The 26,583-nt window shown below is 38.3% G+C and overlaps 1 protein-coding gene and 2 long non-coding RNA genes across 7 annotated transcripts; 2 read left to right on the forward strand and 1 right to left on the reverse strand.

Moving 5' to 3' along the window:
• Positions 1-4,240: 4,240 nt before the first annotated feature.
• Positions 4,241-18,238, reverse strand: LOC136257247 (uncharacterized). 2 transcript variants are annotated; one of them, XR_010701867.1, is made up of 4 exons: positions 17,551-18,238; positions 5,181-5,289; positions 5,061-5,127; positions 4,241-4,384 (listed from the first exon to the last, which is right to left on the reverse strand). It is a non-coding gene; the product is annotated as an uncharacterized lncRNA (long non-coding RNA). The 2 variants fall into 2 exon arrangements; XR_010701866.1 differs by having other exon boundaries at positions 5,061-5,289.
• Positions 16,909-18,533, forward strand: LOC136257248 (uncharacterized). 4 transcript variants are annotated; one of them, XR_010701870.1, is made up of 8 exons: positions 16,909-17,017; positions 17,061-17,202; positions 17,262-17,342; positions 17,422-17,471; positions 17,528-17,752; positions 17,805-17,883; positions 18,000-18,061; positions 18,114-18,533. It is a non-coding gene; the product is annotated as an uncharacterized lncRNA (long non-coding RNA). The 4 variants fall into 4 exon arrangements; XR_010701869.1 differs by having other exon boundaries at positions 17,262-17,471; XR_010701871.1 differs by lacking the exon at positions 17,422-17,471 and having other exon boundaries at positions 17,557-17,752.
• Positions 18,534-23,199: 4,666 nt separating this feature from the next.
• LOC136258442 (uncharacterized) lies at positions 23,200-26,507 on the forward strand. The gene is made up of 2 exons (XM_066051753.1): positions 23,200-24,496; positions 24,591-26,507. The coding sequence occupies exons 1-2, from the start codon at positions 23,200-23,202 to the stop codon at positions 26,375-26,377; spliced, it is 3,084 nt and encodes a 1,027-aa protein (XP_065907825.1). The 3' UTR covers positions 26,378-26,507.
• The last annotated feature ends 76 nt before the right edge of the window (positions 26,508-26,583 follow it).

The raw sequence follows: 26,583 nt of genomic DNA on the forward strand, positions 1-26,583 counted from the left end.
GAGTAGAAATATAAAAACTAAGCAGATATCCGGAATCGTTCCACGTAAGTCTCCAGATGGCAAGACACGTTTCCTGCAAGTGGGTGTGGCTTTAGCATACCTAGCACACCTTTATAACTAATTCCTAAAGAGTGGGCGTGGCTCACGAAAAAGCTGGCCTGATGCAAAGCTAGACCATGTCTCATACGACGATTAGTAGGCGTGGCTCAGTAGATTCTTCCATACCTATACAAATGGGCGTGACTTAACGTATGGCTGCAGTCATCTGATTATTGGACGTAGCTCACGAAAGAAGCTGGGTTGCATCTTCGCTTGACTATGACGCGTTTATACACTTCTGCATCGTCCCAACCAATTAATTTGCTTCGCACGTGATCCAATCCAGGTCAGACCCGGGAAAAATGTGAACCGGTTTCAACGCTGATACGTACCCTACTCTCTATTAAGGAGTGTCGACCTATTTTCAAGAAATTAAGCTCATTGTTTAATAATTATACCCACCGATTATGACGGCATAGAACTCTACTTCAGTGTTATGCCGGCACATTTGAACCCATGCAAGCCTAAGCTTCTGCATACCATGCATAGTGACTGTGGAGTTGCTGGTATGCTTCAGTGCATCTCAGTAGCTCTCAAAATCTCCACTGACATCTCTGAGGCTGAAAGAATGCATGTGAGCAGCCTAAAATCTTTAGAAAAAGGCGAAATAACACAAGAGGAAAGAAACATCACAGATATGGTTTATCCATCCAAACACCTCATCTGCAAAGAAAGAAAAATGTAGTACCATTTTTCTTTCTTTGCAGATCGAGTTGGTTGGAGGTGTTTGGGCTAGTGTAACTGAGATACTAGATACTAGATCACCTGGGCTAGTGTAACTGAGATACTAGATCACCTGAATCTACCAACTCTTGAACAGCGACGGAACAATTTGAAGCTAGTTATGATGTATAAAATGGTGCATAGACAAGTTCACATCGATAATGGAACCTATTTAATCCCAACAGCAAGCCAAACACGAGGTCATGATCAACGATTTTTGCAGCCACACTCCAGAATTGATTCTTACCTTTACTCTTATTACCCCTCTACAATTAAATTATGGAATAACCTATCTAGCAGTGCTGTGGAATCACCTACCTTAAACACATTTAAACAATGTATTAATTGTAGCTAAGTACAATCACTATAATTTATTCTTAATTTAATCTGTTGTACTATATACTCCATATGGAGGTTTCTGTACAGTAAACAAATAATAATAATAATAATAACATAATGTACATATTATTGTAGCAATAACAAATCAGTGCATGCTATAAATGTATAAATGCCAAAAATCTTTGCCCGTAAGTTACCATTATAATGATAGCTGTAGCTTATAAAATATTTCTTACTAAGCTTATAGCCATTCACAGGTTCAAAGACAACAATGGTCCAATCCCGTTCTAGCAACTACGCTTAGTAATTAATTTGGAAGTACAGTATTACAAAGTGTATATGCGACCGAATTTGACAACACAAGGCTTCCACACACATCCAATTTTCTGTTTTAACCAACTGTAACTTGACTACTGACCTAAACTTTCACACAATTCTTCCATAGGATTGTAAAATAACAGGCCAAAATTTGAAACTAATGGCATACTCCTACATTGAGGTATGGTGCTTCAAAGTCATAAAAGTGGATGTGTGTGGAAGCCTTGTTTTGTCAAATTCAGTCACATATAATCGTACAAAAACTTTAAACTGATAAAAACAGGTAGAACATACCTTATTACAAGTGCACCGCATAGAAATATCTAAAACCTACTAAGGATGATCTGTGGAGAAAGAAAGAGTGTAGTAATACTGCATGTGCATGTAGTTATATACCAGATTGATACTACTTGCATAATTATATCTCAAGTCTTTGTATACCACCTGTATTTTACAACAAAATGTGGTGATAAGTTACCATCATTGTGGTAGCTGTAATTAAGAATATTTCTTACTAAGCATATAGCCATTCACAGGTTCAAAGACAGCAATGGTCCAAACCCGTTCTAGCAACTACGTTTAGTAAGTAATTTGGAAGCACTGCAGTATTAGAAACTGGTACAAAAACTTTAAACTGATAAAACATGGTAGAACATACCTTATTAAAAGTACTCCCCATAGAAACATCTAAAACCTACTAAGGATGATCTGTGGAGAAAGAAAGAGTGTAGTAATACTGCATGTGCATGTAGTTATATACCAGATTGATACTACTTGCATAATTATATCTAAAGTCTTTGTATACCACCTGTATTTTACAACAAAATGTGGTGCTAAGTTACCATCATTGTGGTAGCTGTAATTTAGAATATTTCTTACTAAGCATATAGCCATTCACAGGTTCAAAGACAGCAATGGTCCAAACCCGTTCTAGCAACTACGTTTAGTAAGTAATTTGGAAGCACTGCAGTATTAGAAATTGGTACAAAAACTTTAAACTGATAAAACATGGTAGAACATACCTTATTAAAAGTACGCCCCATAGAAACATCTAAAACCTACTAAGGATGATCTGTGGAGAAAGAAAGAGTGTAGTAATACTGCATGTGCATGTAGTTATATACCAGATTGATACTACTTGCATAATTATATTAAAGTCTTTGTATACCACCTGTATTTTACAACAAAATGTGGTGATACGTTACCATCATTGTGGTAGCTGTAATTTAGAATATTTCTTACTAAGCATATAGCCATTCACAGGTTCAAAGACAGCAATGGTCCAAACCCGTTCTAGCAACTACGTTTAGTAAGTAATTTGGAAGCACTGCAGTATTAGAAATTGGTACAAAAACTTTAAACTGATAAAACATGGTAGAACATACCTTATTAAAAGTACGCCCCATAGAAACATCTAAAACCTACTAAGGATGATCTGTGGAGAAAGAAAGAGTGTAGTAATACTGCATGTGCATGTAGTTATATACCAGATTGATACTACTTGCATAATTATATTAAAGTCTTTGTATACCACCTGTATTTTACAACAAAATGTGGTGATACGTTACCATCATTGTGGTAGCTGTAATTTAGAATATTTCTTACTAAGCATATAGCCATTCACAGGTTCAAAGACAGCAATGGTCCAAACCCGTTCTAGCAACTACGTTTAGTAAGTAATTTGGAAGTACAGTAGTAGAAACTATATATAATGGTACAAAGACTTTAAACTGATAAAACATGGTAGAACATACCTTACTAAAAGTACGCCTCATAGAAACATCTAAAACCTACTAAGGATGATCTGTGGAGAAAGAAAGAGTGTAGTAATACTGCATGTGCATGTAGTTATACACCAGATTGATACTACTTGCATAATTATATTAAAGTTTTTGTATACCACCTGTATTTTACAACAAAATGTGGTGATACGTTACCATCATTGTGGTAGCTATAATTTAGAATATTTCTTACTAAGCATATAGCCATTCACAGGTTCAAAGACAGCAATGGTCCAAACCCGTTCTAGCAACTACGTTTAGTAAGTAATTTGGAAGTACAGTAGTAGAAACTATATATAATGGTACAAAGACTTTAAACTGATAAAACATGGTAGAACATACCTTACTAAAAGTACGCCTCATAGAAACATCTAAAACCTACTAAGGATGATCTGTGGAGAAAGAAAGAGTGTAGTAATACTGCATGTGCATGTAGTTATACACCAGATTGATACTACTTGCATAATTATATTAAAGTTTTTGTATACCACCTGTATTTTACAACAAAATGTGGTGATACGTTACCATCATTGTGGTAGCTATAATTTAGAATATTTCTTACTAAGCATATAGCCATTCACAGGTTCAAAGACAGCAATGGTCCAAACCCATTCTAGCAACTACGTTTAGTAAGTAATTTGGAAGCACAGTAGTATAATGGTACAAAGACTTTAAACTGATAAAACATGGTAGAACATACCTTACTAAAAGTACACCTCATAGAAACATCTAAAACCTACTAAGGATGATCTGTGGAGAAAGAAAGAGTGTAGTAATACTGCATGTGCATGTAGTATATATCAGTGCATAATTATATCTAAGGTCTTTGTATACCACCTGTATTTTATACCAAAATGTGGTGATATGTAAGTTACCATCATTATGGTAGCTCTAGTTTGAAATATATCTTACTAAGCATATAGCCATTCACAGGTTCAAAGACAGCAATGGTCCGAACCCGTTCTAACAACTACCCTTAGTAAGTAATTTCAGAGCATGCTATAATCAATTGAAGAAAATAAAAGTGGTATAAATACTTTAAACCAATATAAGCATGGTTAGAATGTTCGTACCTCAAAGTACATCGATCACTTTGCCTCAATCTTCAATCAACTAGGGATGATCTGTGGAGAAGTAAATGTATTATAAGACACACGTAGTCTCACAAACATTAAGATGCTTAAGTAAACTTTATAGTTTACAAAAGATTTAGCTGACCATAAGACTGATGACTAATGTTGATATGTAATTCACTTGCTTGTCAGCATAATAAATTATTGTTAGTTGTTAATAAACAAGATCATTAAGCACAAATACATGAAGGTTTTCATGTGCTATGGCAATTCTATAAATGGCAATAAAAATTTTCATTTTATTAACAGAAGAGAGGTGAATATAGTTTAGGTTAAAAATGATAAAGGAATTACATTCAGTATTAATTCTTCATAGAAGTTGCAGACCTGTGCGTGGATCTCATTAGTAACAGAAAATCTCTTCTATATAAAAGTACTGGTGACATTCCTATGTACGCAATATATTTACTATAGCTATTTAGCTGTGTTTAGGCCTAATACCAGCCAGGCCAACATTACTGGATTAAAGTTCATTCAAGCACCTGACATCGATCATCCCTTACCACTGCAATAACTAGGTCCTTAGATAATTGAAACAACACTAGCCTAAAGCTATGCGCACCTTGCAACAATAGCAATAGCTAGCAACTCTACACATAAAGGGTCTCATTCTGTCCTCAGGCTACATGTGAAAATAAAATTAATGTTGTAACAGAGATATACTTACCACAATGATCTTTAAGTTCTGAATTAGAATTGCTCATCAACTATCCATCTATCCTTTCTTGTTCTGGCTGCCATAGTTTACAAACACCTCACAACTATATATTATTCTGTTTAACCATACCATTGTTGCTGGATGTTGTTGAATGTAACCCAGAATACATCCTCTGTCACTTTACTTGAACTAACATTCCCTCTAGACTCAGTAAACTTCCAATCTCATTCTGTTAGATCTAGATAACAAGACAAGACTGAGTATCATCAATATTACTTACAGAATTTTACTACAATCTGTCAATTTCCAACAATTCATGAAATAATTGTAAATAGCGTGCTGATTCAAAACATCAAAATTTTACTTTGTACTAGTGATGCACTGATTAATCGGCAAATAATCGGAAATTGGTTTATTGGCCACATTTTCAGTAATATCGGTATCAGTAATTATTCGTAGATTATTTAGCTGATTAATTTTACTGACCCTGATGGTATTGTTTTCATAAAAATAACACAAAAATGAAGTTTAAAAATGGCAATTTTGCAAAATATTATGTGTGAAATTTTGGTAAACATAAACATTCGATCAGTTATCGGTATTGGCCATTATATGAGTTTCAATATCGGCTAATCAGATAATCAGCAAAATCTCTTATCAGTACATCACTACTTTGTACAACTGTTTATAGCTAGCATTCGGACAGACACACAGCTTGTCCGTGTATGGCATGCTCGCAAAATATTTTCATGGTTTGGAACTGTAGTGAATGGTCAACAACTTAACTGTGTTCACTTTTTTATTCGGCTGTACATGTACACGTACACACACACACACCTTTCTGTAGCCTCTTATACTATGATGATCTGACTGTGGTTGCAAGAGACCTAGGTCTCATAACACAGCAAAAATAGTGCTCCAATACAACCTATATGAACTCTGTCTTTAATCAGCATTAAAACAACTAATTCAAAAAGTCCCTACATTGAGAGAAAATGGACCTGTAACAAACCTATATCCAATGCTCAGTATCGGGTCTTGTGCATGGTCTCATTTCAGTTGTCTGTGCATAGGTAAAGACCAAAATATAGACGGCATAAATACAGGCAGCAGTGGCGGATCCAGGATGGGGCATTTGGGGCAAATGCCCCCCCCCCTTCAAGAAATTGCATACAAGATCGATATACTCTAATAGAGCAGTCAATTACTCTAATAAAGCAGTCACAATGTTCATGAGGCAGTGTAGCTTACCTATGAAGCTACAAATAGGATTTTATTTTACATAACAGACGTGATATAGTAGGTAAGGATAACTAGCTATTATTGTTGTGACCTTTTTTTTTTTTTTTTTTTTTTTCTTTCTTTTTTTTTTTTTTTTTTTTTTTTTTTTTTTGGTCTTCAACTGGTTTTCAGCAATTTTTTTGGTCTTCAACTGTTTTTCAGAAAGGTGCCCCCCCTCTTTCGAAACTCTGGATCCGCCCCTGGGCAGTATGAATTACGCATTGTAATATATTACTAGTATTAGTATTTGTCTTACAGGTAAAGAAGGCTCAAGGAGCCTGTAAAGCCTGATCTGTACAAAAAGAATTACGCTGCATGGACTTATCTCATTTATTCTTTCTCTCCTCAATATTGAAACTAGCCTCGAAACTAGCACACCTAGCCTACACGAGACGCCGGAAAGGATGGTGGTGAAATCAGCAAACCTGTGTTAGTATGTATAGGTAATCACCAAGCGGAATTCAGACGGCAAACAAACTTTTGCACTAGTTGCTTTTCTCCCAAAGGTATTCAAATCGCCACAAACACCTTTTTGTAAAACGTGAATTCTGGATGTGTGATATCAGCTAGTCCATGCATGGCATATAAACTTCACGCATTAGCTAACATAATGGCAGCTGTTCATTACTTTAATACAAAGTCTACGCCTAAGCATGGATAATAGCAACCTCGGATTCCTTTAAGATAAACTCTCCGGATATGTTGGAACAGTGGCGATTTAGGATTCCTTTAACAGAAACTCTCCGGATATGTTGGATCAGTGGCGATTTAGAATTCCTTTAACAGAAACTCTCCGGATATGTTGGATCAGTGGCGATTTAGAATTCCTTTAACAGAAACTCTCCGGATATGTTGGATCAGTGGCGATTTAGAATTCCTTTAACAGAAACTCTCCGGATATGTTGGAACAGTGGCGATTTAGGATTCCTTTAAGAGAAAGCTTCCCGATTTTGCTAGAATGATGGTGATCTCAGCTTCTTTAACAGAAAGTTTGTGGATTTGCTGGAATAATGGCGATCTCGGATTTTTAATACATTTTAGATTTGATACCTTACCTGGCCCACGTCAGTGTTTGTTTGTTTGATGTTTTTATCTACTTTACCAGTTAGGCACTGGAGGGTGTACACAGAAGGCAGAGCCTGTACTAAAACAGCACATGACCATCAATTTCTTTGGCTAAAACTCTACGAATTTGCTATCTTGGCTGACATGTGGATAAAAATATAGCTTCCGCATACAATCCTGGGGCGGATTTAGGGGAGGGGGGGGCTAAGGAGGCTACGCGCGCGCCCCCTCCCCCTATTTACTGTTACCTTAATATAACAGTCACCCTATTATACCAGTCAAGCATATAAAATTTTATTACTTAAAAACTACCAAAAATGCCCCAAAATTTCATCTCTTGACACTAGTTTTTTATTAATTACTAATACCACTACAAATATTGAGCACCCAACTTTTATCTAGTAGTTAAACCATCAAAACTTTTACTACTACTGTAGCTACACACACAACATTCCCCTCTATACCAGTTCTACAATCACCATTGCTACCAGGTCTCAGTCCCTCCTTTGTAAAAATCCTAGATCCGCCCCTGCAATCATTGATATAGTTAGCATCAAGTGTAATCACAAAACAGTATTATTACTACAATGTATAATTACATATGAAACTGTTAGCAATACATGCTGTAACCTAGTAGCTTAGTAGCTATAATTTATAATTATACAATTTGTTAATCAAAATCGTACAAGTAAGTTTAATTATCCCAGTCACTTAATCATTTTCACTTCACCTTTTTCAATGGCTTTCTTCAATGACTTTATTATCTCATTTTCCTCAGGACCACATCCATCGAATGTTACCAAATAGCCTTGCTTATTATATGCAATTATGGTTCAATTACTAATACCACTACAAATATTGAGCACCCAACTTTTATCTAGTAGTTAAACCATCAAAACTTTTACTACTACTGTAGCTACACACACAACATTCCCCTCTATACCAGTTCTACAATCACCATTGCTACCAGGTCTCAGTCCCTCCTTTGTAAAAATCCTAGATCCGCCCCTGCAATCATTGATATAGTTAGCATCAAGTGTAATCACAAAACAGTATTATTACTACAATGTATAATTACATATGAAACTGTTAGCAATACATGCTGTAACCTAGTAGCTTAGTAGCTATAATTTATAATCATACAATTTGTTAATCAAAATCGTACAAGTAAGTTTAATTATCCCAGTCACTTAATCATTTTCACTTCACCTTTTTCAATGGCTTTCTTCATTGACTTTATTATCTCATTTTCCTCAGGACCACATCCATCGAATGTTACCAAATAGCCTTGCTTATTATATGCAATTATGGTTCCCTTGTACCATGTAGTCGTCCTACGGTTTTCGTCATTATAAAATTCCACACTAACGCGTGTGCCTATAGCTCTTCTACCTACTGGAACACATTGAGCAGACCCAGAGCTTGAAGGAAAGGAGGAACGTTTCTCAGGAGGCTTTGCTGGCCTCCGCGCTCTTTGCCTTGACTTCGTTTGATATGAGATGGTAACATTTGCAGCCATTGCCACTTGTAAAATAGCTTGTCGTCGATCTTCCAAATACATGTGCTCTACCAATGGCTTCAAAGAAACTGTCTTCATATTATCTGGAATACTTTGACGATTTATGGACTCCACAGGATTAGTAGTGGCTGGTAAATCCTCCCAATCTTCACATGTAAGAGAGCTATAAGCTTTGCTTAATTTCTTCAAAACATGAGGCCTTTTCCACCAATCAACCCAGGTTTCAATGTCTCGCCATCTGCTGGTATCCACCTGGGTTGAATCAATAGTTCTCAGATCTGGTGGCAGCTGTGCAGAAAAGTGTTTAAATGGCCTCATACCACAAAGCACATCAAATGCTTCATCAACAGTTTGCTTGTTGTTTTCATCTGGTATTCTTCTAGCTACAGACATAAAAATGTGGTAGCCAGGTGATGTTACTGATGGGTTAACCAGCTTTGCAACACGCATGGCTGACCTCTGAAAGTGTATTGCGCATCCTCTCACAATGTTTAACAGTTCTTGTCCAAAGCTTGCCGCAAATGCATTCGATTCAGCATCATCAAAGTCAACTAAAATTTCCTTGTGAGCAGTTTTGATGTTGTAATCCTTAACCTGTTTCTTAACATTGCTTACTAATTTTGATAAAACTTTTCCTATGGAGCTCGCATCTTGGTGGTTTATGAGTCCCCTACCACAAGCCATGTACTTGGATGAAATAGGGTTTAGGCAGACAACATTCAACAAATAGGGAAAATTACGGCATCCTGTGTGATCAATATCAACAAAAAGAGCCTCTGCCTGTGACCAGTGTTGAGCTTGAAAGGGGGATTGAAACAAGGCATATTGGTTGTCTCTTCCAAAACAGTATGCATCATCACTGTCAATTTGGTATGTACCAATGAGCTGATTAACAGCTTCGCTATGACCACACTCATTTCCTCTGTCTATGCGCTCTTTTATATGAGGGAAAGATGCAATGACCTTAAAAGGATTCACCTTTTCATTATCAGTTTTGTCCACTTCCTGCCTTGCTTTCTTAACAACCTTTCTTATTCTATCAATGTTTGCAGCAGCCAGTGAACACTCAATAGGTCGACAGTTCATCCCTACTCCATTCTGTACCTCTTTAGGAGTTACCCGCATGTTTCTTTGAGCTACCTGAGTGATTTCACTCAATACATTCGGGGCTATCTTCCACTCAGCAGGAGAATGGTGATTGTGCATAGGCCCATTCTGCTCAGCATTTAAAACTACAAACCAGCGCCTACCATCATCTACAGGATTTTGAGGATAAACATATGCAATGTAACAATTACATGGCCCTGTTGAAATGAGGGCTGCAGTTTTGTGTTCAGTACATCGGTTTGTCCTTTGCTTTGTAGAGACAGTGTACGTGCATCCCTCACCAGCACAAACCTTAACACCAGAACAGTAAGACCGATTTGCCATTAATTCTATTTCCTCTCCATCTATATTAACTGTAATAGGCTTGATAATGGCTTGTGATCGAGACAGTTGAATAACATTTAGCAGATAATGGGGCTTTCTAGTGGCTTCAGGCAGTGAAAAGCAATCATGGAAGTACAAGCAGATGTCATCATTCTCCTCTCCAAGACCTAGAAACTTCAACCTTTCAATGCTTCCTTCTATTAATTGACCTTCTAATGCGGCTATCAATCTTGGTTTCAACTGTTTCCCTCGATTTTGATGACACTTACTGTATGATTTCCTTTCTACTACACCTAGCATTACATCAACAACATTTGATTGAGGATCAACAGACATGATGGCATAAGGATTCTGAAGAAAGTTTTCACCAGCAGCTGACAAGAAATATTTTCGATGCACCTCATAGTGACACTCATATGGACGAAAATCGAATGTCATATCCAACAATCCCAGGTGTACCGCAACATAAATGACCTTGTGCCAAGATGGTTTAGATACTCGGACATCATTGACATACACCCCACTACCCCAACACGTATCGCCATCAGCATCAAGCAAATCTTTTAGCACATCAAAATTCCTCACATACTTCTCATTGCATTGCATCAAAATTGATATCATCAATGTCTTCATAACAGTCTGCACTCCAGCATCACATACTTGTTGCACCATCTTGAGCAGTACCACTACAAATAACTGTATGTCAATGCTCCATTGACAGATCTCATCCATTTGTGAGCAGACTGCGCACAATGGACTGTTGGAAACAAAGCAGGTGGGTGGATCTGTGTCACCTGCTCCTCCATAAAATTTAGCCAATGATCTAGCCAAGCATTTCCCGTGATATATGGAGTAAATAAATCTCCATGTTCTTACATATGTACTAATAACATCCAATTTGACTGCGTTGACCGCTGCATTTGGTTCTCTTAATTCCAAAGCTGACTTCAACCATAGTCCAAGACGCTTGTCATCTTGGGCCTCATTGAACAGTAGCAACCCTGAGGCAACTGTGTTTGGCTTCCTTCCAGCCCTACCCAATTCTTGAAGTAAAACTCCCAGATTGCGAGGGCACCCAATCCTGATCACTTGACTTATATTAGGGTTATCAACACCTAATTCATAAGATTCAGTTGCAACTAACACTGCTATGTCTCCCTGCAGAAACTTCTTTTCTGCCTGTTTGCGGTCTTCGACACTCATTTTCCCTGTATACTTCCCTGCTTTGACACCTTCTTGCTTCAAGAATTCACTAACATCCTCTACATCTCTAACAAAATCTAAATACAAAACGGTGGATCGCCCATTCATTGTACATTTGATTTTTGCAACTGCCTCTCCCCACAAGGATGAGTTAACAGACACGGGATCAGCTTTGGAAGATCTAGCAATTTCAACATTTGAGCCATCATCATTATCATCATCACTAACTTCATCATCAAATGTTTGACACCTCCGACGTCGATATCGTTGAAACGATATTTGCAAATTGTCTCTATGCACCCCATTGGTTAACACCACACATTTATCATTTCTCAAGTATTCTTTCCTTAAAACAGAGATCTGTCTATCCGTTAATGTAGCAGACATTGCTATAATGGGACGATTGAGCTGTTTTAGTTGCTTCATGGCATCAAAAGCAGGGCGGTAATCTGGCATGCGATCAAATATTTTGTGTGCCTCATCAATTGCTATAATACAAAACATATCCTTGTTGGACAAAAATGACTGAAACTGGCCACTTGTGCCTGAGTAGGAAGCTGAAGAGGGAGTGCCAAAAAGATATTCTGGAGTGCAAAACACCATACTGGGTAAATCTGATGATTGAAACACACGTCGGAAATTGGCAGACTTTTTAGTACCAGCTGCTCTGCCCATGGCTATAGCATTGATTCCTTTACGCTGCAATGTTTCAACTTGATTTATTATGATAGCTACTACTGGTTCAACCACTACGCTTACCTTTCCAGGTGAAAGTAGTGCAGGCAATGTAAAGCACACCGATTTCCCCGAGCCAGTAGGTTGGACTAATACGACATCTTCACCTCTCTTTATCGCAGCCAAGCAATCTAATTGAAATCTCTTCAATTTTGTGATCTTAAGCTGTGCTTTGGCAGTTTGTAACTCATCAGATTGGCTTGATAGCAGTAATTGTAATTCACTGTTGCTACCTGAATGCACAGAAGAACTCTGGTCACCTTCAGTAATGGAATCAAAAGCAGGCTCATCAGATAAACTGTTAGTGGATGCTTCTGGTTGGCTGGCTCCTCTTGAAAGTGGTGAATTTGGCCTTCCAAAATCGTTGTCATACTCTGCAGTGCTGTCTGTCACCATTGCTGTAACATGTACGGTATCGTCTTCACTTTGTACAAGATAATTTTCAAAAATTTGTGATACAGCAGCAGCAGTAGGTCTAGCCTCTGGATCACCTAACCAGCACTCTTTAATCAGGTTAGATACCCATTCATCTGCCTCCGAGGGGATTACTGGCCGTTGTCCTTGCTTTACGCTTTCCATCAGTGCAATGTGCACATTATCCCATGCCTGACATAAAAAAACCACTTCATAAGCCATAATTGCAAATGAATAAATGTCTGAAGCTTTGCTAGGCTTTTGGGTTGAGCAACCAGCTGCTCCCTGATTAGGAAAAACCTCTGGTGCCATGTAACCTGGTGTCATCATTTGTTTGAGCGTCATTGAGTGAGAAGTTTGTGATGGGTTTGCCATGTAGCTAGCATAATCTGCTACTTTAAAAGTGAACTCGCTTATACCATCCCCACAAACCAATACATTCAAAGGCTTGATATCACCATGCACCACACCATTAGAATGAAGATATTCAATGCCTTCAATGACATCTGCCAAAGCTGCAATTCTCAAGTCCATAGGGAGCTCTCCACTACTATAGACAGTAATAACATCAAGCAATGTGTGCACGTTTTGCGTGCCCAATTTCATCTGGCACAATTCTAAAATAATCCACCCAGAATCTGGGCAAATACCAAAGGTTTGCACTACCTTGGGATGATACAAAAAAAAAGACTTTTCATATGCCTTAACTAATGAAGGTGCATACTGTGGTAAAAACATTTTGAGCTTTTTCACTGCTACTGCCTTACCATCCATTTCTCCCAAGTATACTCTGCTGGTAGCACCATCACCAAGCTCTGTCGTTGAAAGGGTCACTTTTCCCTCTTTATTGTAAGGGCTGTCCCACAAAAAAGGAACTGACCGTTGAGGAGGGTGAAAAGAAAGCTTCCTTCTCTTTCTTGCAGTTTCCATAGTTTACCTGAAATGTTATAATTATAAAGCTTGAGGTGAATTGCAAAAGAAAATCCTATAATTATTATATACGCAGGACCTGATAATTTTTATTTTGGTACCAGGCTCTTACAGATAGTTGTTACTTGTCAACAATGACATCTACATGTGAGATGTAAAATTCCATGAGCATAATAATATATAGCTATTTAATTTTAACCAGGTGCATGGCTGGCTATGCGTGACTGTTCAAATCCAGGTGAGAAATTGCTAGCCTGGTGTAGTGGATCTATTTAGGTACCTCAAAATGATAGGCTATGTGTTAATGTAGCTGATGGTGAAACTGTCAGTTTATTAACACCCTAGGAGCTTACGAGTTGTTTACAAAACACTTTTGTCCTTGATGTACTTCCATACAGTTTGTTATAACGCATAAACTAACCGTCCAGTGTGTGAAGTATCTCCTGAGCAAATCGTCTTTACCGTCAAAAGGTGTCGTAACGTCTGTATACGACCGACTCTCACTAAAAACGCGCTTGGCTTGTAGAACAGATGAGTTACCAAGCGTACTGCAGGACTAAGGTATAGCGGAATAACATTTAGAATGGATAACAATAGAAGGGAACTCACTTTCCATTCAGTGACACGTGTTGAATTTCCCGCCAAAGCTTAGTATGCGCGTGGAATCACGTGATGTTATTGCGCCTCTTGCATCGTGCGTGGGTTGTTGCTACCACTGTAGCCGTCATCTCAACTATTCTGTAGAGTTTCAGTGAAAGCTATTGATGGTATCAGTTATCTCAACGAATGGTCGCCTTTTTTATAAAAGAATCGGTGTTTACCTTTATCTCAACGTTCATTGGAGCTTTTAGATAAACAAGCCATCGTCGCCATTATCTCGGCGCATTGATAGACTTTTCATCAAAGAATTCGATGTTCGCCATTGTCTGGGCATAATCATAGTCTTTTTATGAAAGGAATTGATAGTCGCTATTATCTTGGCGATGCACTGACTTTATCAAAGGAATTGGTGGTCGAAAATATGCCAGGGGAGATAGGTGAGCCTTTCATGAAAGGAGATTCTATTGCTGCTATAGCTGAGATTTCGTAGGGGTTTTCAAAGCAGCCACTTAAAGCAAGCATACTCACCGTCACCGAGACCTTTCATTTAAACGTTTCAGTGATCGCGGTTATGCCAACTTATTTCAATTGCTTTAAATGAAACAAAATAATTCGCTAAAATACCAGCATTTGTAAATATCTTATACAGAAAGGTTTCCAGTACTGCCAACACAGCAGCGACTTCAGTTGCTTTATCAAAGAGTCTCATGACTGCTGTTATCTTAGCATCTTGTATTGTATTTGTATTTGTATTTGTATTTTAAGGATAAAGGCTTATGCCTGTACATCCATAAACAAAATTAATAATTATTATGTACTTAGCTATTCTAATTACTATACAAAATCAAATAAGCAATTACCGTAGTGTCTGTCCAGCAGTGTTTTAAAATCATTGACAGAGGGAGAATCAACAATAGATTGGGGTAATGAATTCCAGTCATTGATTACTCTGTTACTATAAAAATTAGATCTTGTATACGAATTAGTGTGATGTTTGAATAATTTCCTTGTGTGACCTCTTGTTACAGTAGAAGTGGATGGGGTAAATAAATGATTTTCTATATCATAACTGCCTTTGAGAATTTGGTACAAATATATCAAATCACCCCTTCGTCTACGGTGTTGTAAAGATGGTATGTTTAGATGTCTTAATCTGTCGTAGTATGATAAATGGTTGATAGATGGAATCATTCTGGTTGCTTTACGCTGTATTCTTTCAAGTTTTTGATTGTCAAGTGTGTAAGAAGGTCCCCATATGACATTGTTATATTCAACAATTGGGCGGACAAGTGTTTTATATAGTTTTACCATGACATCAGAGTCCTTACACTCAAATGATTTACAGATGAGACCTAGAATCCGGTAGGCCTTTTTAACTACCATATCTGTGTGAATGTGAAATTTTAATTTTGAGTCAATTTGTATGCCAAGATCTCGAATGTTGTCCAATAGCTCCAGCTGGATTCCTGCTATAGTATAATTGCCGGTGTATGGAGCATTGCCGATATGTAAGACCTTGCATTTTAAAATATTAAAAGATAATAACCAACGTTTTGACCAGTCAAGCAAGATATTTATGTCATTTTGCAGTACAAGGCAGTCTTCAGAAGAACGGATGGTACGATAGAGCTTTATATCATCTGCAAACATCAGTAACTGACTGGAGACAAGTGACGGCAGTTCGTTAACATATAGAGAAAACAATAACGGACCAAGTATTGAACCTTGTGGGACACCGCTGGAAACCTGTACCCAAGATGACAAGACACCATTAATTTTAACACATTGACGTCGACCCGTAAGAAAACTTTTGAACCAGCTCAAAAGTTGACCATTAATTCCATATGCTTGAAGTTTCAATAAAAGTCTAGTATGTGGGACGCTGTCAAATGCTTTTGAGAAATCAAAATAAACTACATCAGTAGAGAGGCGTTCATCGAGTGATAAGGTCCAATCATTTAAAGCATGTAGTAGTTGAGTACAACATGATCTTCTAGGAACAAACCCATGCTGATTAGGTGAGAGTAAGTTATTGTCGGAGAGGTAATTGGACAGAGTATCCTTTATAATAGATTCAAATATTTTAATGACAATAGACGTTAGACAAACAGGACGATAATTATCTACTTTAGTCTTGTTACCCTTCTTGTATATAGGTGTTATGTAACCAATTTTCCAATCATCTGGTAGTACACTACTTTCTAAAGATTTGTTAAAAAGGATAGACAGAGGGACACATAACTGATCTGCACACTGTTTGAAAACCTCCGCTGGCCATCCATCTGGTCCAGGTGCCTTACCAGTTTTAAGAGAAGCCAATTTTTCAAACACAATAGATGGATCTATGGTAATACTGGATAATGAGACATCATCACTTTTGTCTATATTAAAGGTTGGTGCTGTACTTGGGTCCTCATTTGTAAAAACGCTGGAAAAGAAATTGTTAAGTGCATTGGATTTATCTATATCTGAGGTATAAAGTTTGCCATCAATCTTCATTGCTTTATCAAAGGTTTTCACTATTGCAGGTGTCTCAGCTGGCTCTGTCGCCTTTAAGACAAAGAGTTAGTATCAATATTTCTTATATTATATATATACCCATCACCAAGCATAGCAGTAAAGTCAAGTTACCTTCCTCGAGTCATTCCCGCCACGTAGCTTGTTCTCCCGGTGGACTAGTGAAGATGTGGTCACCGAATACGCCCGGATTGTATAGTAAACGAACGTGATCACGAGATAGCAGCGGAAGATTTTGAAAGCCGGCCCAACAGTGAACATGAGGCTCGACGTAAGCTCTACATGCTTTCTAAGGTATCGAAACCATGACACAGTGGAAGAGTTGCTGTGTAGTTGCGTAGTAGTTACGCCGGATATACAAAACGAGATACTCCACGCCGGGCAGTCGCTGGTCAGTGTGATGACAGAACACCGTAACTGTCGTGCATTGGCATGAGCCAGTGTGGATTAGTTGTTGTACGTTACATATTACTTAAGTAAAAATAGACGTAAATTTAAGTTGAAATATTTCCTAGCAAAGAAGGGTTTACATTGGCATCCAATCATGACGCGGAAGAAATAAACAGTTGACCGCAATCTTGAATGTCTTCCTACAGGTAAATGTGTTCTATGATGTTGGTTCCACAAAGGGACGATTTTAGACTGCTATACTTAAAGTTGTGCCTACACATGCAGCGTTGATCATCTTCAAGAAATTTTGTGTGTACTGAAAAATCTCGGATTAGGTAGCTATGTACAAAAAAAATTTGGAGTGTTATGTGTTGTTTTTCATATAAAGCAGGTGTAAATCAATTTCATTTCCACCTGTAGTGTGCTTATGAGATTATCGTATTGGTCATCCACTTGTCCTCTGTTAACATCAAATGTCGAGCTGGCCTACTCTAAGGTTACCATGAATGTGGCACTCTAAGTGATTTGTTCAGTAGTCGGTAATTCTAGCCAGTACTGGGGTGGTGGTAAGGGCAGTCCATCAGTCTGAAGAAAAGGAATCATTGCTCTGGCACAGGTAAAATTTGATCCAGGTCATGTCTCAGTTGTAATAAAGTTCAGTTTCACAGGGTCATTCTTCTGTCACATGTTATTGTGCTTCGTTTCTTCTATGTTCTCTGTCAGCAACTGCACACTGGTCCATTTCCTGTAAGTATAGTACAATACAACAATAATGGACAAAACAGTATGCATAAAGTTAATGCACTTGAACTATTTTGTACTATTTGACATATGCTACATAATTATTATTTTAATGTATACAGGTGAAGTTTTACTATGCTATCAGCAACAAAAAAATTGTTTGTGTGGTGCTCGATTCAGTCAGGTAATAAAAGATCAATGTGTTGCTTATATTAACTGCTCTTAAACCATTGCAGGCAATGAGCAAGGGATACTTACAGTTTATAGCTGAACAAGCCGACACATGTAGCTAGCTACTTTCACTGTCACGGGACAGCAGCATGCAGCCACCTTCGCGAGTCCACGATGATAGAAAGATTGAACCTACTTTTAATTGTGCAAAATTAATGGTTGTACCATCAGTTGACCTCTATTCTATAATTAACAATAATCGTTGTACCCTTATATGGCGAACAATGAATAATCTATTAGCACTATACGACTGTAGACGTCGCGTGATACGAGGCACGATACGAGCCTCGTCTAAAGGAGTGGTACCATTACGACAGATACGCTTTTAGACGAAGGGTATAGACGTTCGCGTATTCATATCGTCTAGTAAAAAAAAGACGACGTTAGATACGTATGTACGCGCCGCGTATCAGGGTAGCTGAAATGCTGTGTTCATTATGTCTAAGGGTGGGATAACCACCAGTGGGACAATTCATAGCATGGTCCACAGAGTATCTCTTACCACAAATGCACTGTGTAGGCAAACCAGATGGAAGCCACCCATAGCGCAAGCAAAGTGCATCACGAAAAGTTCCCTTATGCAAAGCAAAGCCGTGCTCGTCAACAGACAAAGCTGAAAGCCAAGATGAAGCCCCCTTCTCACTAGACAGTGCCATGATTCTCTGTAGATCAGCAGACAATGATTGGTGCAAACTGGCAGCAAAATCAGCTTGTGCTTGATGTGTCACACATACAACTTCGGATTTAGCCAAACGTTGAGCCTCCAAAGTGTTGATGCTAAAATGAGATTCTTGCTGAACGATCAGGGTAACAAGCGCAGAGGTTATCTTCACAGATGAATCAAATTGGGAATCAGACAATAGTTTTGGATTACCAATGCCAAGACCACCAAGCCTAATTGGTAACGAGAAAAGAAAAGATTAAATCTCTTGGAATTTACTTGAACAATAAACTTTCATGGCACGATCACATTGACTACATATGCAACAAAGCAAATCAATTACTTGGTTTCCTAAAGCGAAATTTACATTCCTGTCATAAACACTTCAAAGAATATGCCTACAAACAATTTCTGCTACCATCTATCGAATATTGTTGTGCCATCTGGGACCCACACCACCAAAATGACATTTCTAAACTTGAAATGATTCAACATCGAGCTGCTCGTTTCGTCTTAAATAAGCCTTGGAACAGACACCACCGTGACAGTATCACAGACATGTTAAATGAACTAAATTGGCCATCTTTACAAGAACGCAGATAGCAAGCACGCCTCATCCTATTGTACAAGATAGTTAATCATTTATTATTGGTCCCAAATCGCTGTCTGCCATCATTAAATCAAACTGCTACCAGAGCCCATCATGATCAGAAATTTAATCATATACAATCTTCAGTAAACACGTATCTCTATTCATTCCTACCCAGAACTATTCCCCATTGGAACGATCTATGTATCCCAAATCTATCTACCATTGATCTTGAAACATTTAAACAATCAACTACTCCTACTTTATAACTGTAACTTAGCACTTATTGTATTTATTGTAACTTAGCACTCACTGTAATGTAGTAGCTACTCATTGTAATTCTAGCACTTATTGTAACTTACCACTTACTGTAATTTAGCACTAGTTATAACCTAGCACCTATTGTAACTTAGCACTTATTGTAACTTAGTACTAATCATTATTGTAACCTAAATTATAGGCACTTATGTTATTGTAACTTAAACTAGGCACTTATGTGTACGTACCTTGTACATTAGCGTAAAAACCCTGTTGGGTGTTTGCTAATCAATAAATAAATTTAAAAAAAAAAAAAAGAGAGAGATCTTTCAGCATCACTAATTGATCTCCCTGTCAATGCAGGAAGGAACTTAAGAGAGATAACATCCTCAAGAGAACCAAGGAGGGCAGATATTACCACCGATATTAGGTGGGGTCTATTCTACGGAACGGAATGGAACGGAACGGAACGATGGACTAAACTACGGAACGGAATGCTTTCTCAAATTGAAGCTTGCAGCTTACCTTTGCTGTACAAGTTATCGGTGGCACTTCCAGCTGCTAAACAAACGTACCCCAAGAAAGATAAAGATCGATTGTAGGTTCTTGCTGTTTATCTTCGGATGTATCAAGTAGGGAACTTAATTCATGCATGACTTGTTTTTGCTAATATGTGAGTTGTTTTTGCTTACTTAATTCGACTTTAGAATGTACAATCTGGGGCTCAGCCTTTCTAATAGGCATAAATCCGGCAGTATGTAGCTACACTACAAAAGAAACAAGTATGGTGACAAGCTGAATCAACTCTGTCAAGCTAAACAGAATCTAAAGGAATTTTGTGCAGTGTGTGAAGAGCAAACATTCAGATACCTCAAGGAGGCTATATTATGTGAACATCAATGATTCATAATAATGTGACCAGGCCTGCAAAAACAGGGCATGTGGGCACAAACTACATCCCATTGCTCTACAGGTCATATCTCTGTACTGGAAAAGTATATTTCCATTCTGTAACTTGCATCATGATGCCATTAAATGCTTACTAAGAGGTGAAAATTTCAATGCCATAGCATAATGGTACAAAACATTACGAGTGATGAAAATGTGAAAAAGTAGGCAAAAATCATGTGCCCACATGTCCTATTATCGCAGGCCCGGTCACCATTAACAGAATATAATGTCAGATATCTTAGCCTGAGTAGTGAGTTGAATCCAGGATGGGGTCTATTTTACAGAGTGGAATGCTTTCTGAATCAAAACTTACAGCTTGTCTAGCCGCTATCATTGCTGAAGTTGCATTCATCAGTGGAACTTCCGGAATAGGATAATAATAAAATATTAATAGCTGTTTCATGCAGCGCATTGTTCTATTACCTGATATATCAAGCAGGTCTCTTCAATTCATTTATTGCATGACCAAGGCAAGTTTTGTTACTACAATACAGTAGCTGATTGGATGTCAGTTGCTTCTGGTGATCTTGACAAGATAAATAGTTTAGAAGACCACTCAATTTCTTCAGTTTCAGAGCGTAATATCCACAGAGAAATTAACTAGAAAGTTACTGGTGACAGGAAAAGTCTAGGTGATCATGACTTTATTCAGTCTAATAAACAGAATATATGGTTGATTGAGTGAGGTATCACTTGCAGAATGTTCAGACAACCAGTGATGAGATGTATGCATGGATTCATTGAATTTTTGTTACAGTTGGAGACATTAAATATCCAAAATGTAAAAGGTTTCCCTGGTAGGATAGTCTCTAAAGCGCAGTTTTTAAACATAGGCAGAGAACAATCTTAATTCACAGCAGCATAATTACAATCAAAAACTCTGTTTTTATAGTCCAAAATTACATCATAATTACATTGCATCATAATTAAAGTAATTGTAAGGTCTCTGATTCACAAAAAGCAAACTGACTGTATAATATTAATTCACTTGCTTTATATTTTCTCAATTTTGAGCCTGTATACAAATAATTAAATTTTTCTCAGTCCTAGAATAAGATGGGAGAGAAAATTTATCTTTGTTTACCTATACTGTACAACTTCAGGAAATGAAGAATAAAATTAGTAAAACCACATCAAGGTGAATTACAGATTTAAATACTAAATATGAATTAGAGCCTTTAGATCATTATTGTTCCAAAGCAAAATTGTAGATGGAAAAAAACAAGGACTGGTGAGATCTTGGTTATTTAATGACAGCGGTTGGAGATTAAAAGGGTGGTAACTTCTTGTTTTTGAATATGTTGCAAAGTGGAGGTACAAATCAAAATGGGATATCAATTTCATTATGAAAAATTTGTATACTTAAATAATCTAGCATTACTGTATTCATTTGTCCTCCACTTAAATATGCTACAACAGTGTCGATACATTGGCAGTCTACCTTGAAATCTCAACTCTAGAGTAGATCCAACACAGAGCAGCCCGCACTGTAAGATCCCACTGTAATTTCATGGACCATGCAGCTGGACTGGGAATCACTTGAAAATAGATGAACAAATTTAACCTGTTTTGTTTGAAGTGAAGCATGTGAAATGTTACACTTAAGAAATCCTAGGATTCTTAGGTGGTATGTAATTAATGTGAGTGTTCCATTTCCGGTCTGACTAGATACAATGAAATTACACACACATCTTGGTCCAAATCACATTTGCCTGGTGGCTATGGGCATGGTTTCACATGCATAGCTAGGCTTATAATTGAGATTTGGTTGATCTTGGAGTTTTGGCATTTGGCCTGATTCAAGGCTAGCAGTCAGACACATCCTTGAATTTGTGCAACAGAAAAAATCAGTTCACTATTGAATACAGCATTAGTCCACAGCACCAGCTGTTAATAACTCCATGCATACAATTCAGTGATGTTCGCAGAATATAGCCCCTTTGCGATCTGCCAAAATATTTGCTCCTCTCACACTGCACAAAATTCTTCAAGTTTTAATTCAGCTGGCTCTTTCCTGTTACCAGTGTCTTCCTGCTTGCTTTATTTGTACACTGACATATGACTTGAAAAGCCGGCCCAAACTGTTTTCTAAAGTCAAAATGAGCAAACCAGCTCACATAAAGTGCCCTTCTTGGTATATCCGTAGATGAACCAAGGATGAACATCACTGATACAGCTCATCCCACAATTAATACTTCGTTACTAATGACAACCAACAAGAACCCACAATCGATCCTTTAATTCTTTTTTCTTATGTTTAATCACCCACTGGAGGTGCCACTGATAACTCGTAAGGGCAGTTTCAGCAATGGTAAGTTGCAAGCTTCAATTTGAGAAAGCGTTCCGTTCCGTATTTTAGTCCATCATTCCGTTCCGTTCCGTAGAATAGTCCCCACCCAGATATTACCGGGATGGTACGCACAAAATAAGTCCATTTACTACACACACCATGTACGAAAGCAGCATAAGCAGCATGGGGATGGATTTTCGCTATATCACTGAGCAAACCAACACAGTATAGGACCAGGACTCGACTTTCTCAGAGACATATAAGCCTCGGTGAAGTAGCGGGAACCAAGAACAGCTCCAAGATGGCGCTTGCCCTCAACAGTAATAGAAAGTAAATCACGTGATGCGCGCGCGTAGCGCTACTCCCCCCTGGCAATGTGCCACTTTTCCTGACTGGACTATTATTGATGAACAACTTCGCCAAAGGTTGAATGATCTTCACTTTAACCTTAGCAACGAGATTTGTGATTCTGGAACTGCAGCATTAAGATTTTCTGAGATACTGAGTGAGCTCTTATTAGAATTAGATGTTTTACGCTCCCACGGCCATCATGGAAAGCATCGTGTAAGGAAAATTGAGTCTACCGTTTCTGAACTGGCCGCTATGAAACGTAATCACCGTCATCAGTTATCCACCAATCCTAGATCATTCTTGACCGTGATGCGTGCTCACAATAAAAGCCTCCGCTGTTTTCGAAAGTTTGAGAACGACAGGAAAGTACTTCGAAATGAGAGACGTTTTCGACAGAACCCTTGGGCATATGCCCATGATCAGTGTTTTCCATCCAAGGACTCGTGTGAGCCTACTTTTCCTATGTCCACTGCAGTTGGATATTTTACTGAAACCTATGCTGAAGGCAGTGTCTCTTACACTGGTCTCCCTGAGTGGGTACTAAAGAGTCTTCCAGATTCCTTCAATGTGCCATTTAATGATTCTGCCATTACTCCTGGAATTGTCAAGGGAACCCTTGGCCGCTGCTCAGCTAAGTCATCTCCAGGTCCTGACAACATCACATATTTCCACCTCAAGAATTTACCAGCGTCTCACCATTTTCTAGCCACATTATTTATTAAGCTGTTAAAATCTAAAACTTCTCCACCTATGTGGTCTGCAGCTAGGATTAAGTTATTGTATAAGCAGAATGCTACAGATGATCCTAAGAACTTCAGGCCAATTGCTCTTACCTCCGTGGTGGGTAAATTGTTCCACAAGATCATTAGTCAGCGACTGGAGCATTATCTTATTACTAACAATGTTATTGATACATCTGTACAAAAGGGCTTTATCTCCAGGTTTCCTGGAATTTTTGAACACATTTATTCTGTTTCTAACATCATAGAAAAGGCTATCTCCTCTAAATCACCGTTGATGATGACATTTATTGACCTTCAGAATGCATTTGGGTCTGTCCCTCACCAGTACATATTTGACATGTTGGAAGGAGTTCAGGTCCCAGCTCCATATGTTTCATACATTAAATCTGTTTACTCACATTTGTCTGCTACTATACAATGCCATCAGTGGACGACTCCACCAATTTCTATTCGCCGTGGAGTGTTTCAAGGAGACACTATGTCTCCCATAATATTTATTCTCACGTTTAATCCTCTACTGAAGTTAGCAGAAGATTTGAACAAAGGCCATGCATGGTTTCCTTTTTCAGTTGTCGATCCCTAACTCTTCCGACCTCCCTCCAGTTGGAGCATATATTTACATTAAATGGTTGGAACCAGGTGATGAACTCCCAGGGTGGTACAAGGCACAAGTTAGTGAATACAACCTGGATGGTTCATGTAAAGTAGTCTATGATGATACTTCTTCAGTGATTGTTTCTGAAATTGTCTTGCTTGAAGAAGTTGAATGGCTACCCTGTAACAAGCGTTCAGCTCGGTTTGTTTCACTGTCAACAGGACCTAAACAGTTGAAGCCTCGATGGAAATCAGAGCTTAAGATCGCTACATCTTCAGAACATTCTACCAAGGCATATGCCGATGATGCAACTTTAATCTCTACATCTAAAGAAGTTCACACTAAAGTGCTAACTGAAATAGACTCGAAAGCTGGTGATGTTGGCTTAAAACTGAAGCCATCTAAATGTGTTTCCTTATTGTTTGATGGCACAAAATTTTGTTCTTGTGGAATAACTCTATCTGGTGGTACTACCAAAACTATCTTAGATGGCCCGACCAAATTTTTGGGGAAGTTGATTGGAGTTTCTGCTCATGCTACCAAAAGTGCTTCTGGCAAAGCTATGTTTGCTAGGTTCTCTGACCTTATACAGAAAGTTGATAGTTTGCCATTAAGACCTGAGTACCAAGTATGGATTTATAGGAATTATGTTCTCTCAATCATCAGATTCCATCTCACTGTTGATAGTGTTGGACCATCCACTATCAATAAAATGGAAAATCTAGCTACTAAATACCTGAAACGTTGGCTCTGTTTACCTCGCAGTGCCACTCGTGTGATCTTGAACTATCCAGGTGTTTGCTGTCCTAGTGTGCGTTCAATTTCAAAGCAGTGTAAACTTAGTTTACTTGCCAACATCTCCTCCTCATCAGATCCGATGATTAAGGAGTTGGCCTTACAAGTGGATCTTTCCTCCAATTTCCTCCAGATTAACAGTTCTCATCAGGAGTTACTCAATGAAGCCAGAGCTCAACTGGACTCTATTCCTACGGCTCGCAAGCTCTACACAGCTAGCAAACACCTTGCCATTTCTAGAGAACTGACACTATGCAAAGAGAAGCTGGACACTCTCTCTGTTCAATGTAAATTTGAATCAAGTGCTGTTCTGGAAGCTGACTCTAAGCTGTGGAATCGACTCCTGTTGGGTTTTCATCCAGGCCAGCTTTCGTTTGTGCTGCGAGCTTCATCAGATACATTACCAACTCCGTTAAATTTACGTCGCTGGCATATACAAACTGGTACAACTTGTTCACTTTGTTTGTCACCTCGTCCAACTTGTCACCATGTGCTAAATGGATGTCCTGTGGCTTTGCAGCAAGGCAGGTTTACTTTTCGTCATGATGCTGTTTTATTATGTTTGATGTCTGAGTTGCAAGCTTGTTTGGATAATGTAGAAATATTTGCTGATTTGGATGGCAAACGTGCGTCTGACTCTCCTCCTGCCACCATTCCCCCTGCTGTACTAGTGTGTTCTCACCGACCTGACATTGTTATATATAATGCAGAAATGAAATCTGTTGTACTTCTGGAACTTACCTGCCCATTTAATTCTCGTGCTGACCTTTCTGCTGCACGAGAACGTAAGCAGGAGAAGCCAGAATATCTGCAAATTATTGCTGAGCTTCACCGCTTGGGTTTTGTTAGTCATTACCACACAGTTGAAATTGGTTGCCTTGGCCATTACCTTACAGAGACAGTAACATCTATGAAAAGAGTTTCAAATCTGAGTTTTTCCAAGACGAAAGCATTGCTTGATAGAGCAGCTGCTGTGGCTATAACTTCCTCTCAGAGAATCTTTTATGCACGTAGTAATCCAACCTGGACACTTTAAGTTAAGTTTTGTAGTTAATTATTTTTGTATGTATCCTTGCCATGCCTACGCGGATCTTATCTTTGTAGTCGCATGTGTCCGAGGCTCTGTATGTAATTTTGTCATTTCATCATTATTCTGATGGTTAAAAAAAAAAAAAAAAAACTGCTGTCTGGCAGAGGAAAGATAGTCTGGCTTTACAATTAACCAGGTCTTGGCAGCATTAG

The sequence above is a fragment of the Dysidea avara genome, chromosome 6 (genome assembly GCF_963678975.1).
Source record: "Dysidea avara chromosome 6, odDysAvar1.4, whole genome shotgun sequence".
Taxonomy (NCBI): domain Eukaryota; kingdom Metazoa; phylum Porifera; class Demospongiae; order Dictyoceratida; family Dysideidae; genus Dysidea; species Dysidea avara.